The sequence below is a fragment of the Oncorhynchus masou genome, chromosome 27 (assembly GCF_036934945.1).
Source record: "Oncorhynchus masou masou isolate Uvic2021 chromosome 27, UVic_Omas_1.1, whole genome shotgun sequence".
Classification (NCBI taxonomy): domain Eukaryota; kingdom Metazoa; phylum Chordata; class Actinopteri; order Salmoniformes; family Salmonidae; genus Oncorhynchus; species Oncorhynchus masou.
Genome location: NC_088238.1, coordinates 62,938,945 through 62,953,297, shown reverse-complemented (window position 1 = coordinate 62,953,297; position 14,353 = coordinate 62,938,945). Strand labels below are relative to the sequence as shown.

The window sequence follows — 14,353 nt, the reverse complement described above, 5'->3', positions numbered from 1 at the left end:
TGTTGTTGTCTTGTTGTGTTGCTACCATGTTGTGTTGTCATGTTGTGTTGCTACCATGTTGTTGTCTTGTTGTGTTGCTACCATGTTGTTGTCTTGTTGTGTTGCTACCATGCTGTGTTGTCATGTGTTGCTACCATGCTGTGTTGTTGTCTTAGGTCTCTCTTTATGTAGTGTTGTGTTGTCTCTCTTGTCGTGATGTGTGTTTTGTCCCATATTTTTTATTTGATTTAGTATTCATCATTAATCCCAGCCTGTCCCCTGCAGGAGGCCTTCTGCCTTTTTCTAGGTCGTCATTGTAAATAAGAATTTGTTCTTAACTGACTTGCCTCGTTAAATAAAGGTTCAATAAAATGAGAGCATTTTAAAAAGCATTGTATCTACCCACAGCCATCAGACCATTACCTGGAATGTGGAAGGTATTAACTGACCCTTAAAATGTAAAAACAATAATACCAAGGTTGCGATATACAGAATATACAGAGAGAGAATCTACTTGAAATATTGTTATGTTAATGTTTACACACAGAGAGAGACAGTCCAAGTAAATGGGCCCTTCCATTTGGCATTTACATAAGCAAATTCATACTTGATCATATTTTGGTTGCCAGTCGTTCGTTCCATTAGTTTGATACTTACGGACGGCGACCCAGTCGTTCGTTCTTTAATACAGTCTATGGCTAGCACAGTCTATGGCTAGCACAGTCTATGGCTAACACAGTCTATGGCTAACACAGTCTATGGCTAACACAGTCTATGGCTAATACAGTCTATGGCTAACACAGTCTATGGCTAATACAGTCTATGGCTAACACAGTCTATGGCTAACACAGTCTATGGCTAACTCAGTCTATGGCTAATACAGTCTATGGTTAACACAGTCTATGGCTAACACAGTCTATGGCTAATACAGTCTATGGCTAATACAGTCTATGGCTAACACAGTCTATGGCTAACACAGTCTATGGCTAACTCAGTCTATGGCTAACACAGTCTATGGCTAATACAGTCTATGGCTAATACAGTCTATGGCTAACACAGTCTATGGCTAACACAGTCTATGGCTAATACAGTATATGGCTAACACAGTCTATGGCTAATACAGTCTATGGCTAACTCAGTCTATGGCTAATACAGTCTATGGCTAATACAGTCTATGGCTAACACAGTCTATGGCTAACACAGTCTATGGCTAATACAGTCTATGGCTAACACAGTCTATGGCTAACACAGTCTATGGCTAATACAGTCTATGGTTAACACAGTCTATGGCTAACACAGTCTATGGCTAATACAGTATATGGCTAACACAGTCTATGGCTAATACAGTATATGGCTAATACAGTCTATGGCTAATACAGTCTATGGTTAATACAGTATATGGCTAACACAGTCTATGGCTAATACAGTATATGGCTAATACAGTCTATGGCTAATACAGTCTATGGTTAATACAGTCTATGGCTAACACAGTCTATGGCTAACACAGTCTATGGCTAATACAGTATATGGCTAATACAGTCTATGGCTAATACAGTCTATGGTTAATACAGTCTATGGCTAACACAGTCTATGGCTAACACAGTCTATGGCTAATACAGTCTATGGCTAACACAGTCGCAGTCTCTGCAGACAGAATAACAGCAATGTAGCTGTTTTCTGTTGACATCCTGTACATTTGGATACATCCATAACAATGAGCTGATGATGCCTGACTTTACCTGGTATAGCGCCATTTCATCAGGACACTTGTCGACACTGACTGTTCATTACGAGGAGAACACATTGCATATCAAACACTAGGCTAGAAGCTAGCTAAATAGTTTGTCATATTAGCAGGTTTGCTAGCAACAATCAAATTAAAAAATATGAGGAGCTGAAATCAGTTGCTGAAACTAGAAACACGAGGGAGGATTTGACAGCATAGTGACACTAAACTAGAAACACGAGGGAGGACTTGACAGCATAGTGACACTAAACTAGAAACACGAGGGAGGATTTGACAGCATAGTGACAGTAAACTAGAAACACGAGGGAGGATTTGACAGCATAGCGACACTAAACTAGAAACACGAGGGAGGATTTGACAGCATAGTGACACTAAACTAGAAACACGAGGGAGGATTTGACAGCATAGTGACACTAAACTAGAAACACGAGGGAGGATTTGACAGCATAGTGACACTAAACTAGAAACACGAGGGAGGATTTGACAGCATAGCGACACTAAACTAGAAACACGAGGGAGGATTTGACAGCATAGTGACACTAAACTAGAAACACGAGGGAGGATTTGACAGCATAGCGACAGTAAACTAGAAACACGAGGGAGGATTTGACAGCATAGCGACACTAAACTAGAAACACGAGGGAGGATTTGACAGCATAGCGACACTAAACTAGAAACACGAGGGAGGATTTGACAGCATAGCGACACTAAACTAGAAACACGAGGGAGGATTTGACAGCATAGCGACACTAAACTAGAAACACGAGGGAGGATTTGACAGCATAGTGACACTAAACTAGAAACACGAGGGAGGATTTGACAGCATAGCTACACTAAACTAAAAACACGAGGGAGGATTTGACAGCATAGCGACACTAAACTAGAAACACGAGGGAGGATTTGACAGCATAGCGACACTAAACTAGAAACACGAGGGAGGATTTGACAGCATAGCGACACTAAACTAGAAACACGAGGGAGGATTTGACAGCATAGTGACACTAAACTAGAAACACGAGGGAGGATTTGACAGCATAGTGACAGTAAACTAGAAACACGAGGGAGGATTTGACAGCATAGCGACACTAAACTAGAAACACGAGGGAGGATTTGACAGCATAGTGACAGTAAACTAGAAACACGAGGGAGGATTTGACAGCATAGCGACACTAAACTAGAAACACGAGGGAGGATTTGACAGCATAGTGACACTAAACTAGAAACACAAGGGGGCATTTGACAGCATAGCGACACTAAACTAGAAACACGAGGGAGGATTTGACAGCATAGCGACACTAAACTAGAAACACGAGGGAGGATTTGACAGCATAGCGACACTAAACTAGAAACACGAGGGAGGATTTGACAGCATTGCGACACTAAACTAGAAACACGAGGGAGGATTTGACAGCATTGCGACACTAAACTAGAAACACGAGGGAGGATTTGACAGCATTGCGACACTAAACTAGAAACACGAGGGAGGATTTGACAGCATTGCGACACTAAACTAGAAACACGAGGGAGGATTTGACAGCATTGCGACACTAAACTAGAAACATGAGGGAGGATTTGACAGCATTGCGACACTAAACTAGAAACACGAGGGAGGATTTGACAGCATTGCGACAGGACCGAAGTAATTCCTGTTCGTCACTCATCACGTTGTCATCAGAGGCTCCAAAAAGTAAATGAATAAAATACTAGCTAGCTACATTTGTTCCTCGTTGGACCTGCGTTTCCAATGTTTCCAATTTCAGTTTGTGTGGTTGTTGGTTTTATTTTTCTGTATCTGTGTAGCAAGTACGGTCTGCAAGTGAGGGTGCATATTTCATCATGATCGCAAGGTGTCCAGATATCATTTCCAACTGTCCCGTTATCTGGTGTAATGTGCATTCTAGAATGCCTTTCTAGCCAATAAGAAAGGAGTATTCAACAATGCAGAGGTATATCATAATATACATATAGACCTGGCCGCAGGAAGATGTTTAGTGCTGGGGGGGTGAGAATCTCTTCGTTAGTCTGGGAGGAGGGGGTGAGAATCTCTTTGTTAGTGCTGGAGGAGGGGGGTTGAGAATCTCTTTGTTAGTGCTGGAGGAGGGGGTTGAGAATCTCTTCGTTAGTGCTGGAGGAGGGGGGTGAGAATCTCTTTGTCAGTGCTGGAGGAGGGGGGTGAGAATCTCTTTGTTAGTGCTGGAGGAGGGGGGTGAGAATCTCTTCATTAGTCCTGGAGGAGGGGGTTGAGAATCTCTTTGTTAGTCTGGGAGGAGGGGGTTGAGAATCTCTTTGTTAGTGATGGAGGAGGGGGTTGAGAATCTCTTTGTTAGTGATGGAGGAGGGGGTTGAGAATCTCTTTGTTAGTCCTGGAGGAGGGGGTTGAGAATCTCTTTGTTAGTGATGGAGGAGGGGGTTGAGAATCTCTTCGTTAGTCTGGGAGGAGGGGGTGAGAATCTCTTTGTTAGTGCTGGAGGAGGGGGTGAGAATCTCTTTGTTATTGTTGGAGGAGGGGGTGAGAATCTCTTCATTAGTCCTGGAGGAGGGGGATGAGAATCTCTTCGTTAGTGCTGGAGGAGGGGGTGAGAATCTCTTTGTCAGTGCTGGAGGAGGGGGGTGAGAATCTCTTTGTTAGTGCTGGAGGAGGGGGGTGAGAATCTCTTCATTAGTCCTGGAGGAGGGGGTTGAGAATCTCTTTGTTAGTCTGGGAGGAGGGGGTTGAGAATCTCTTTGTTAGTGATGGAGGAGGGGGTTGAGAATCTCTTTGTTAGTGATGGAGGAGGGGGTTGAGAATCTCTTTGTTAGTCCTGGAGGAGGGGGTTGAGAATCTCTTTGTTAGTGATGGAGGAGGGGGTTGAGAATCTCTTCGTTAGTCTGGGAGGAGGGGGGTGAGAATCTCTTCGTTAGTCCTGGAGGAGGGGGTTGAGAATCTCTTTGTTAGTCCTGGGAGAGGGAGTTGAGAATCTCTTTGTTAGTGATGGAGGAGGGGGTTGAGAATCTCTTTGTTAGTCCTGGAGGAGGGGGGTGAGAATCTCTTCGTTAGTCCTGGGAGGAGGGGGGTGAGAATCTCTTCGTTAGTCCTGGAGGAGGGGGTTGAGAATCTCTTTGTTAGTGCTGGAGGAGGGGGTTGAGAATCTCTTCGTTAGTCCTGGAGGAGGGGGTTGAGAATCTCTTTGTTAGTGCTGGAGGAGGGGGTTGAGAATCTCTTTGTTAGTGCTGGAAGAGGGGGTTGAGAATCTCTTTGTTAGTGCTGGAGGAGGGGGTTGAGAATCTCTTTGTTAGTGCTGGGGGGGTTGAGAATCTCTTTGTTAGTGCTGGAGGAGGGGGTTGAGAATCTCTTCGTTAGTGCTGGGAGAGGGGGTTGAGAATCTCTTTGTTAGTGCTGGAGGAGGGGGTTGAGAATATCTTTGTTAGTGCTGGAGGAGGGGGTTGAGAATCTCTTCGTTAGTCCTGGAGGAGGGGGTTGAGAATCTCTTTGTTAGTCCTGGAGGAGGGGGTTGAGAATCTCTTTGTTAGTGCTGGAGGAGGGGGTTGAGAATCTCTTCGTTAGTCTGGGAGGAGGGGGGTGAGAATCTCTTCGTTAGTCCTGGAGGAGGGGGTTGAGAATCTCTTTGTTAGTGCTGGAGGAGGGGGTTGAGAATCTCTTCGTTAGTCCTGGAGGAGGGGTTGAGAATCTCTTTGTTAGTGCTGGAGGAGGGGGTTGAGAATCTCTTTGTTAGTGCTGGAGGAGGGGGTTGAGAATCTCTTTGTTAGTGCTGGAGGAGGGGGTTGAGAATCTCTTTGTTAGTGCTGGGGGGTTGAGAATCTCTTTGTTAGTGCTGGAGGAGGGGGTTGAGAATCTCTTCGTTAGTGCTGGGAGAGGGGGTTGAGAATCTCTTTGTTAGTGCTGGAGGAGGGGGTTGAGAATATCTTTGTTAGTGCTGGAGGAGGGGGTTGAGAATCTCTTTGTTAGTCTGGGAGGAGGGGGTTGAGAATCTCGTTGTTAGTCCTGGAGGAGGGGGGTGAGAATCTCTTCGTTAGTCCTGGGAGAGGGGGTTGAGAATCTCTTCGTTAGTCTGGGAGGAGGGGGGTGAGAATCTCTTTGTTACTCCTGGAGGAGGGGGTTGAGAATCTCTTTGTTAGTGTTGGAGGAAGGGTTTGAGATTCTCTTCGTTAGTGCTGGGAGAGGGGGTTGAGATTCTCTTCGTGAGTGCTGGAGGAAGGGTTTGAGATTCTCTTCATTTGTGCTGGGAGAGGGGGTTGAGAATCTCTTCGTTAGTGCTGGAGGAGGGGGTTGAGATTCTCTTCGTTAGTGCTGGGAGAGGGGGTTGAGAATCTCTTCGTTAGTGCTGGAGGAGGAGGGGTTTGAGATTCTCTTCGTTAGTGCTGGGAAAGGGGGTTGAGATTCTCTTCGTTTGTGCTGGGAGAGGGGGTTGAGATTCTCTTCATTTGTGCTGGGAGAGGGGGTTGAGAATCTCTTCGTTAGTGCTGGAGGAGGGGGTTGAAAATCTCTTTGTCAAGAGACTGCTGGCAGAATGTTTTCTTCCCAACCTGCTGCTTATTTTAATCCTCTCTGACAAGAGTAATATTAGTTTAATTTTAACAGGGCATGTCAGTTAAGAACAAATTCTTATTTATAATGACAGCCTACCCTGGACAACGCTGGGCTGATTGTCCCTACGGGACACCCAATCACAGCCAGACGTGATGCAGCCCGGATTCGAACTAGTGTTTCTGCAGTGAAGTCTCTTGCACTGAGACGCAGTGTCTTAGACCCCTGCGCCACTCAGGAGTACCCCTACTTCCCGTGGCTATGACTGTATATAATGATAGTTTATGTTAATTAAAACAGCAGTCCTTTATTAGAAGTAAATAAAAATATGACACCAATATGTTCATAATAACATATCTATCAGAACCGAACCAAGATATCACAGAGAGGCAGACATCTCTATCTGAGTTTATTATTTACATTCTAGAACGCCTGCTTCTCTTTTTCCTCTCTCCCTTTCAGAACCCAGGCATTCCGTTTCTTCTAGAACCTCTTCTAGAACCACATGATTCTGTTCTAGATCCTCAAATTGAGTCAGGAGTTCCTTCTGGACCATGGGGATGGTTTTATAGGCGATCGACGGCGGGGGACCGACAGCCACCGGCTGTAGTTTGATCTTAGCGATGTCCTTATTAAGAGGAGAGCTCTTCTGATGCTTGGCGGTCTTACTGAACAGGGTCATCTGATTGGCTAGCGATCTGTAGCTGTCGTGGTCGATACGGAAAGCAATGGACCTGTTGCATGATCCTTGACAGGAGCGCAGTTTGATCTCAACGTCCACCTAGGGTACAGAGAGAAACACAGAGGTGTGAACAGAGGTTCCCTATGTAGGGCACTACTTTTGACCAAGGCCCACCTATGCAACCCACAGAGGATATGTCCAAAATGACACCCTGGTCCCTATATAATGCTCCGGAGCCATATGGAGAAGTGCCTGGTGGTTTATCAAGCGCAGGAGTTTTGATTTAGGATCAGTTTAGCAATTTGAAACCATACTGAATAAGATTCAATGGAGAGAAGGGGCTGATCCTACATCAGAGACACATGATGCCCCTGGTCAAGAGTACACTGTGTAGACAACAGGGTGCTATTTCAGACTCAGCCAAAGGTCAGTGTGCATCTGATGCGTTACAGAGGAAACACAGAGACACAGCTGGAGGAGCAAAGCGTTAGGGTTTGACCAAAGCTCTTCGGTAAACACTACAGGACCTTGACTGGTGGGATGAGGTTGGAGAGGATCGTGTTTGTGTCCCAAACGCATCCCTGTTCCCTAATCCAGCGCCCTACTTTTGACCAGGTTCTGGTGCACTAGATAGGGAACAGGGAGCCATTTGAGACAGGGCCCATGTTTGTCATATGAGTCAAAGTTAGCTGTGTCAGTTTTGCTTCCCCCCTGCATGTTCTCAAAATCAGGGAGATCAATAGTCACTAACGCAACAGTTGTGTGTCATAAGGCATTGATATTCAACTATCCTCATCTCCTTTGCTCATCTCCATTCCTCCGCTCCTTTCCTCGTCTCCTTTCCTCATCTCATCTCCTCATCTGTTATCCTCATCTCCTCACCTCCTGTCCTCATCTCCTATCCTCATCTAATTTCCTAATCTCCTAATCTCCTATCCTCATCTCCTATCCTCATCTAATTTCCTAATCCACTCATCTCCTATCCTCATCTCCTATAATATAATTTCCTTATCTCCTCATCTCCTATCCTCATTTCCTTTCCTCACCTCCGTTGCTCATCTCCTTTCCGTCGTGAGCACTGAATGGAGTTTATGGGAGAATGTGAGATGATGAAAATCTACAGTGCATTCTGAGAGTATTCAGACCCCTCCCCCTTTTTCCACGTTGTTACATCACAGCCTTGTAATAAAATGTATTGAAATGTTTTTTTCCCCCTCATCAATCTACACACAAATACCCCACGATGACAAAACAAAAAAGCATTTTTACACGTATAAAATTTAAAAAAAACTTTAACATAACATTTACATAAGTTTGCAAAAAATGTCTAAAAATCAATTTTTGCTTCATCGTTATGGGGTATTGTATGTAGATTGATCAGAGGGGGTGGGGGGCGATTTAATCAATTTTAGAATAAGGCTGTAATGTAATAAAATGTGGAAAAAGTCAAGGGGTCTGAATACTTTCTGCGTGCCTTGAATTTACCCAGAACTTTCCTGGACACATTAAAGGTAGACTCAGCAAAATGACACGAGCACCACCACAGATATTCAGATGATTCAACTCTTCTCTCCCACACAGTCACTGCACATGGGTTCTATTCACTCTACTAGTACTAGACTAGGCTTAATCTCAAACAAATAACAAACTGGGCCTCTAGGTGCATTTTTAATCTTCATATCATCTCCAGCACCATGGCAACATCAACATATGTGAAAATGGCGTGTTTCTATGTTTTGTAGTAAAAAATATAGAGAAAGATAAGTGTTTCCAATGCAGTTGAAAAATTGTTAAGTTTCCCTTTCACTCTCTAAGTCTGACTCTTATCTCTCTAAGTCTGACTCTTAACTCTCTAAGTCTGACTCTTAGCTCTCTAAGTCTGACTCTTAACTCTCTAAGTCTGACTCTTAACTCTCTAAGTCTGACTCTTAACTCTCTAAGTCTGACTCTTAACTCTCTAAGTCTGACTCTTAACTCTCTAAGTCTGACTCTTATCTCTCTAAGTCTGACTCTTAACTCTCTAATTCTGACTTTCTAAGTCTGACTCTTAACTCTCTAAGTCTGACTCTTAACTCTCTAAGTCTGACTCTTAACTCTCTAAGTCTGACTCTTAACTCTCTAAGTCTAACTCTCTAAGTCTGACTCTTAACTCTCTAAGTCTGACTCTTAACTCTCTAAGTCTGACTCTTAACTCTCTAAGTCTGACTCTTATCTCTCTAAGTCTGACTCTTAACTCTCTAAGTCTGACTCTTAACTCTCTAAGTCTGACTCTTAACTCTCTAAGTCTGACTCTTAACTCTCTAATTCTAACTCTCTAAGTCTGACTCTTAACTCTCTAAGTCTGACTCTTAACTCTCTAAGTCTGACTCTTAACTCTCTAAGTCTGACTCTTAACTCTCTAAGTCTGACTCTTAACTCTCTAAGTCTGACTCTTATCTCTCTAAGTCTGACTCTTAACTCTCTAATTCTGACTTTCTAAGTCTGACTCTTAACTCTCTAAGTCTGACTCTTAACTCTCTAAGTCTGACTCTTAACTCTCTAAGTCTGACTCTTAACTCTCTAAGTCTAACTCTCTAAGTCTGACTCTTAACTCTCTAAGTCTGACTCTTAACTCTCTAAGTCTGACTCTTAACTCTCTAAGTCTGACTCTTATCTCTCTAAGTCTGACTCTTAACTCTCTAAGTCTGACTCTTAACTCTCTAAGTCTGACTCTTAACTTTCTAAGTCTGACTCTTAACTCTCTAAGTCTAACTCTCTAAGTCTGACTCTTAACTCTCTAAGTCTGACTCTTAACTCTCTAAGTCTGACTCTTAACTCTCTAAGTCTGACTCTTAACTCTCTAAGTCTGACTCTTAACTCTCTAAGTCTGACTCTTAACTCTCTAAGTCTGACTCTTACCTCTTGCCGGTACATGTCCTCTAGCTGTTTCTGGACGTGGCTTCGCTGCTCCTTCAGTTTCCGTAGCAACGCAGCCGACCGTTTCCTTAGCGATGTCAGGTTCATGGCCAACCCCTCAGCAAACTCCACGTACCTCAGCTCAGACACTGTAGTCACAATCAATCAATCAATCAATCAATCAATCAATCAAAACAGAAGATGGAGGGAAGAGTGAAGGAGAGAGAAAGGGGGAAGAAGGACAACTGGGGGAAGCAGAAAAAAACCCAGATGGAAGGCAATTGATTGATAGATATTTTAGAAAGATCGATGGCTTGGTTGGTAGATGGAAAGATGAACAGACAAACAGACAGTGATTCATACAGTTGACTTCGGAAGTTTACATACACTTAGTTTGGAGTCATTAAAACTCGTTTTTCAACCACTCCACACATTTCTTGTTAACAAACTATAGTTTCGGCAAGTCGGTTAGGACATCTACTTTGTGCAGGACACAAGTCATTTTTCCAACAATTGTTAACAGACAGATTATTTCACTTATAATTCACTGTATCACAATTCCAGTGGGTCAGAAGTTTACATACACTAAGTTGACTGTGCCTTTAAACAGCTTGGAAAATTCCAGAAAATGATGTCATGGCTTTAGAAGCTTCTGATGGGCTAAATGACATCATTTGAGTCAATTGGAGGTGTACCTGTGGATGTATTTCAAAGCCTACCTTCAAACTCACTGCCTCTTTGCTTGACATCATGGGAATTTAAAATAAATCAGCCAAGACCTCAGACAAATAATTGTAGACATCCACAAGTCTGGCTCATCCTTGGGAGCAATTTCCAAATGCCTGAAGGTACCACGTTCATCTGTACAAACAATAGTATGCAAGTATAAACACTATGGGACCACGCAGCCGGCATACCACTCAGGAAGGAGACGCCTTCTGTCTCCTAGAGATTAACGTACTTTGGTGCGAAAAGTTCAAATCTATCCCAGAACAACAGCAAATGACCTTGTGAAGATGCTGGAGGAAACAGGTACAAAATAATCTATATCCACAGTAAAACGAGTCCTATATCGACATAACCTGAAAGGCCGCTCAGCAAGGAAGAAGCCACTGCTCCAAAACCGCCATAAAAAAAGCCAGACTACGGTTTGCAACTGCACATGGGGACCTAGATCGTACTTTTGTGGAAAAATGTCCTCTGGACTGATGAAACAAAAGTAGAACTGTTTGGCCATCATTATGTTTGGAGGAAAAGGGGGAGGTTTGCAAGCCGAAAAACACCATCCCAACCGTGAAGCACGGGGGTGGCAGCATCATGTTGTGGGGGTGCTTTGCTGCAGGAGGGACTGGTGCACTTCACAAAATAGATGGCATCATGAGACGGAAAATTATGTGGATATATTGAAGCAACATCTCAAGACATCAGTCACGAAGTTAAAGCTTGGTCGCAAATGTGTCTTCCAACTGGACAATGACCCCAAGCATACTTCCAAAGTTGTGGCAAAATGGCTTAAGGACAACAAAGTCCAGGTATTGGAGTGGCCATCACAAAGCCCTGACCTAATTCCCATAGAAGATTTGTGGGCAGAACTGAAAAGGCGTGTGCGAGTAAGGAGGCCTACAAACCTGACTCAGTTACACCAGATCTGTCAGGAGGAATGGGCCAAAATTCACCCAACATATTGTGGGAAGCTTGTGGAAGGCTGGCTAACTGAAACGTTTTACCCAAGTTAAACAATTTAAAGGCAATGCTACCAAATACTAATTGAGTGTATGTAAACTTCTGACCAACTGGGAATGTGATGAAAGAAATAAAAGCTGAAATAAATCATTCTCTCTACTATTATTCTGAGATTTCACATTCTTAAAATTAAGTGGTGATCCTAACTGACCTAAAACAGGGAATTTTTACTAGGTTAAATGTCAAGAATTGTGAAAAACTGAGTATAAATGTATTTGGCTAAGGTGTATGAAAACTTCCGACTTCAACTGTAGATAGATAATGTAGAAAGATCGATGGCTCGGTTGGTATACGGACAGACAGACAGACATTGATTGATAGATATTTTTGATGGATTGATAGATCGATTGGAGGTGTTGTCACCTACTGTGTGTCTTGACGATGGCCTTGCGGTTGATATTGTAGATGTGTTTGGTGGTCACCATGGATGCTGTAGCCGCGTCCTCGTACCTGTAAGAATGGTTCTTGGCTTTAACTTTCACAATATGTACTATGTTTAACTAGGTTTAAACTCAGCTAACCCAGACCTAAAGTCTCACGTAATTGGTCAGCTGCTCAATGAACTTCCGGGTCCATACGTATTTAGAGAAGAGATGTGAAGATGAGGAGATCCTAGAATGAGGAGGTCCTAGAACGAGGAGATCCTAGAATGAGGAGATCCTAGAATGAGGAGATCCTAGAACGAGGAGGTCCTAGAACGAGGAGATCCTAGAACGTGGAGATCCTAGAATGTGGAGATCCTAGAACGAGGAGATCCTAGAATGAGGAGATCCTAGAATGAGGAGCGGGAACCGGAATGAGGAGATCCTAGAATGAGGAGATCCTAGAACGAGGAGATCCTAGAACGAGGAGATCCTAGAACGAGGAGATCCTAGAATGAGGAGTGGAACCGGAATGAGGAGATACTAGAATGAGGAGATCCTAGAATGAGGAGATCCTAGAATGAGGAGCGGAACAGGAACGAGGAGATCCTAGAATGAGGAGATCCTAGAATGAGGAGCGGAACAGGAACGAGGAGATCCTAGAATGAGGAGATCCTAGAACGAGGAGATCCTAGAACGAGGAGATCCTAGAACGAGGAGATCCTAGAATGAGGAGATCCTAGAATGAGGAGCAGAACCGGAATGAGGAGATACTAGAATGAGGAGATCCTAGAATGAGGAGCGGAACAGGAACGAGGAGATCCTAGAATGAGGAGATCCTAGAATGAGGAGGGGAACAGGAACGAGGAGATCCTAGAATGAGAAGATCCTAGAATGAGGAGCGGAACAGGAACGAGGAGATCCTAGAATGAGGAGATCCTAGAACGAGGGGGTCCTAGAATGAGGAGATCCTAGAATGAGGAGATCCTAGAATGAGGAGCGGAACCGGAATGAGGAGTAAGGGCCAAATGTCCCCTCCCTTTCTGAAATTCAAAAAGATACTAACATCTGCAAAATCGGGATTCGTCCTAATAACCAGTAACGAACAACACCGGAACTACTGCTGCTCGTCAAGGCCGGTTCTAGGCCGGTTCTAGGCCGGTTCTAGGGCGGTTCTAGGGCGGTTCTAGGCCAGTTCTAGGGCGGTTCTAGGGCGGTTCTAGGGCGGTTTTAGGGCGGTTCTAGGGCGGTTCTAGGGCGGTTCTAGGGCGGTTCCAGCTATAAGTGATATAAGCGGTCGCTGAAGGCCCCTGGCTGCATGACCAAAACAATTAAACAATAATATATTATTAACAATATATAAAATATATAAGTTACTAAAATATATATATATATATAAGCAACTCAGTCGGGATCTCAACTTACTATTGAGAGTAAGAATACACCAGGTGCCATATCGAAATTTGGTTGTGCAACTCGTTATCCGATGCATCCAATTCCTTCCCAACAGATTCTATGGTACCAGTTAACGTAGATCTGTCCACGAGAGGTTTAACGCGGTTTAATAATGCTTTAGAACGTTACATGGTTAGCTGTTACAGCTTGGAAGCAAAATCTCTCTTAGCTAGGCGGTCTCAGAGTTAACCGGGGGGTTATTTATTATTAGCATATTTCCCAGCATGCCTTTCAGGTGAATGTGAGACGTACCAACCCATGACTGTGTTTGTTAGTGACAGAGATAATCATTTTACATCCTATTGTTAATACATTTAATTATCTGTGTTTGAATTAAAAGTATAACATGTTTAATCTATATCGCTAGACATATAGATAGGGCCTAGTTATCCTCAATGTTGTGGTCTGAAACTCTTAGGCCACAGGCCACACCATCCCTGCCAGTGACGCTAAGATGATGTGTGTAGTGATTTGTACTTCTAGTCAGAAACCAGCGAGGGAGAACATCCAACAACTCCAATTCTTTGTTAAACACAACCTGCTTTCAGAATCAACCCTTTACTGATGGGATTAGTTTAGATGTTTTATTTATTTATATTTATTTTTGTGTAGTATACGATCAATTAATCAATCAATGTGCATGCAGAAACATAGTTATTAAAAAACGAACTATTCTAAAAATCAACTTGCAGCAATTAATATTCAGTGGTGTAAAATAAATAACCCCCAGTATTGGTGTTAATAACAAGAGTTGAACCAAAACCACGACCATTATTATCATATTTCCCAGGATGCTCTATTGCAGGTTTGTTTCAATATCTATGTTTTTTTACATTGACACGTATTCTTTACCTTAACACTGAGATTTTAACACTTACAAATCCAATCAATCATTATACCTCTGTCTCCTCTCACAGATGTCCCTCAGTCTGCCCCCCATCTGTCTCTCTGTCTGCTCCATCAGG

General features: G+C 43.3%; 1 protein-coding gene across 1 annotated transcript; it reads right to left on the bottom strand.

Moving 5' to 3' along the window:
* Positions 1–6,630: 6,630 nt before the first annotated feature.
* On the bottom strand, positions 6,631–14,353 carry LOC135516502 (fibrinogen alpha chain). Its single transcript, XM_064940847.1, has 4 exons — positions 14,267–14,353; positions 11,939–12,021; positions 9,832–9,977; positions 6,631–7,032 (listed from the first exon to the last, which is right to left on the bottom strand). Exons 2-4 carry the CDS (start codon positions 11,994–11,996, stop codon positions 6,664–6,666), a joined length of 573 nt encoding a protein of 190 aa, XP_064796919.1. The 5' UTR covers positions 11,997–12,021; positions 14,267–14,353; the 3' UTR covers positions 6,631–6,663.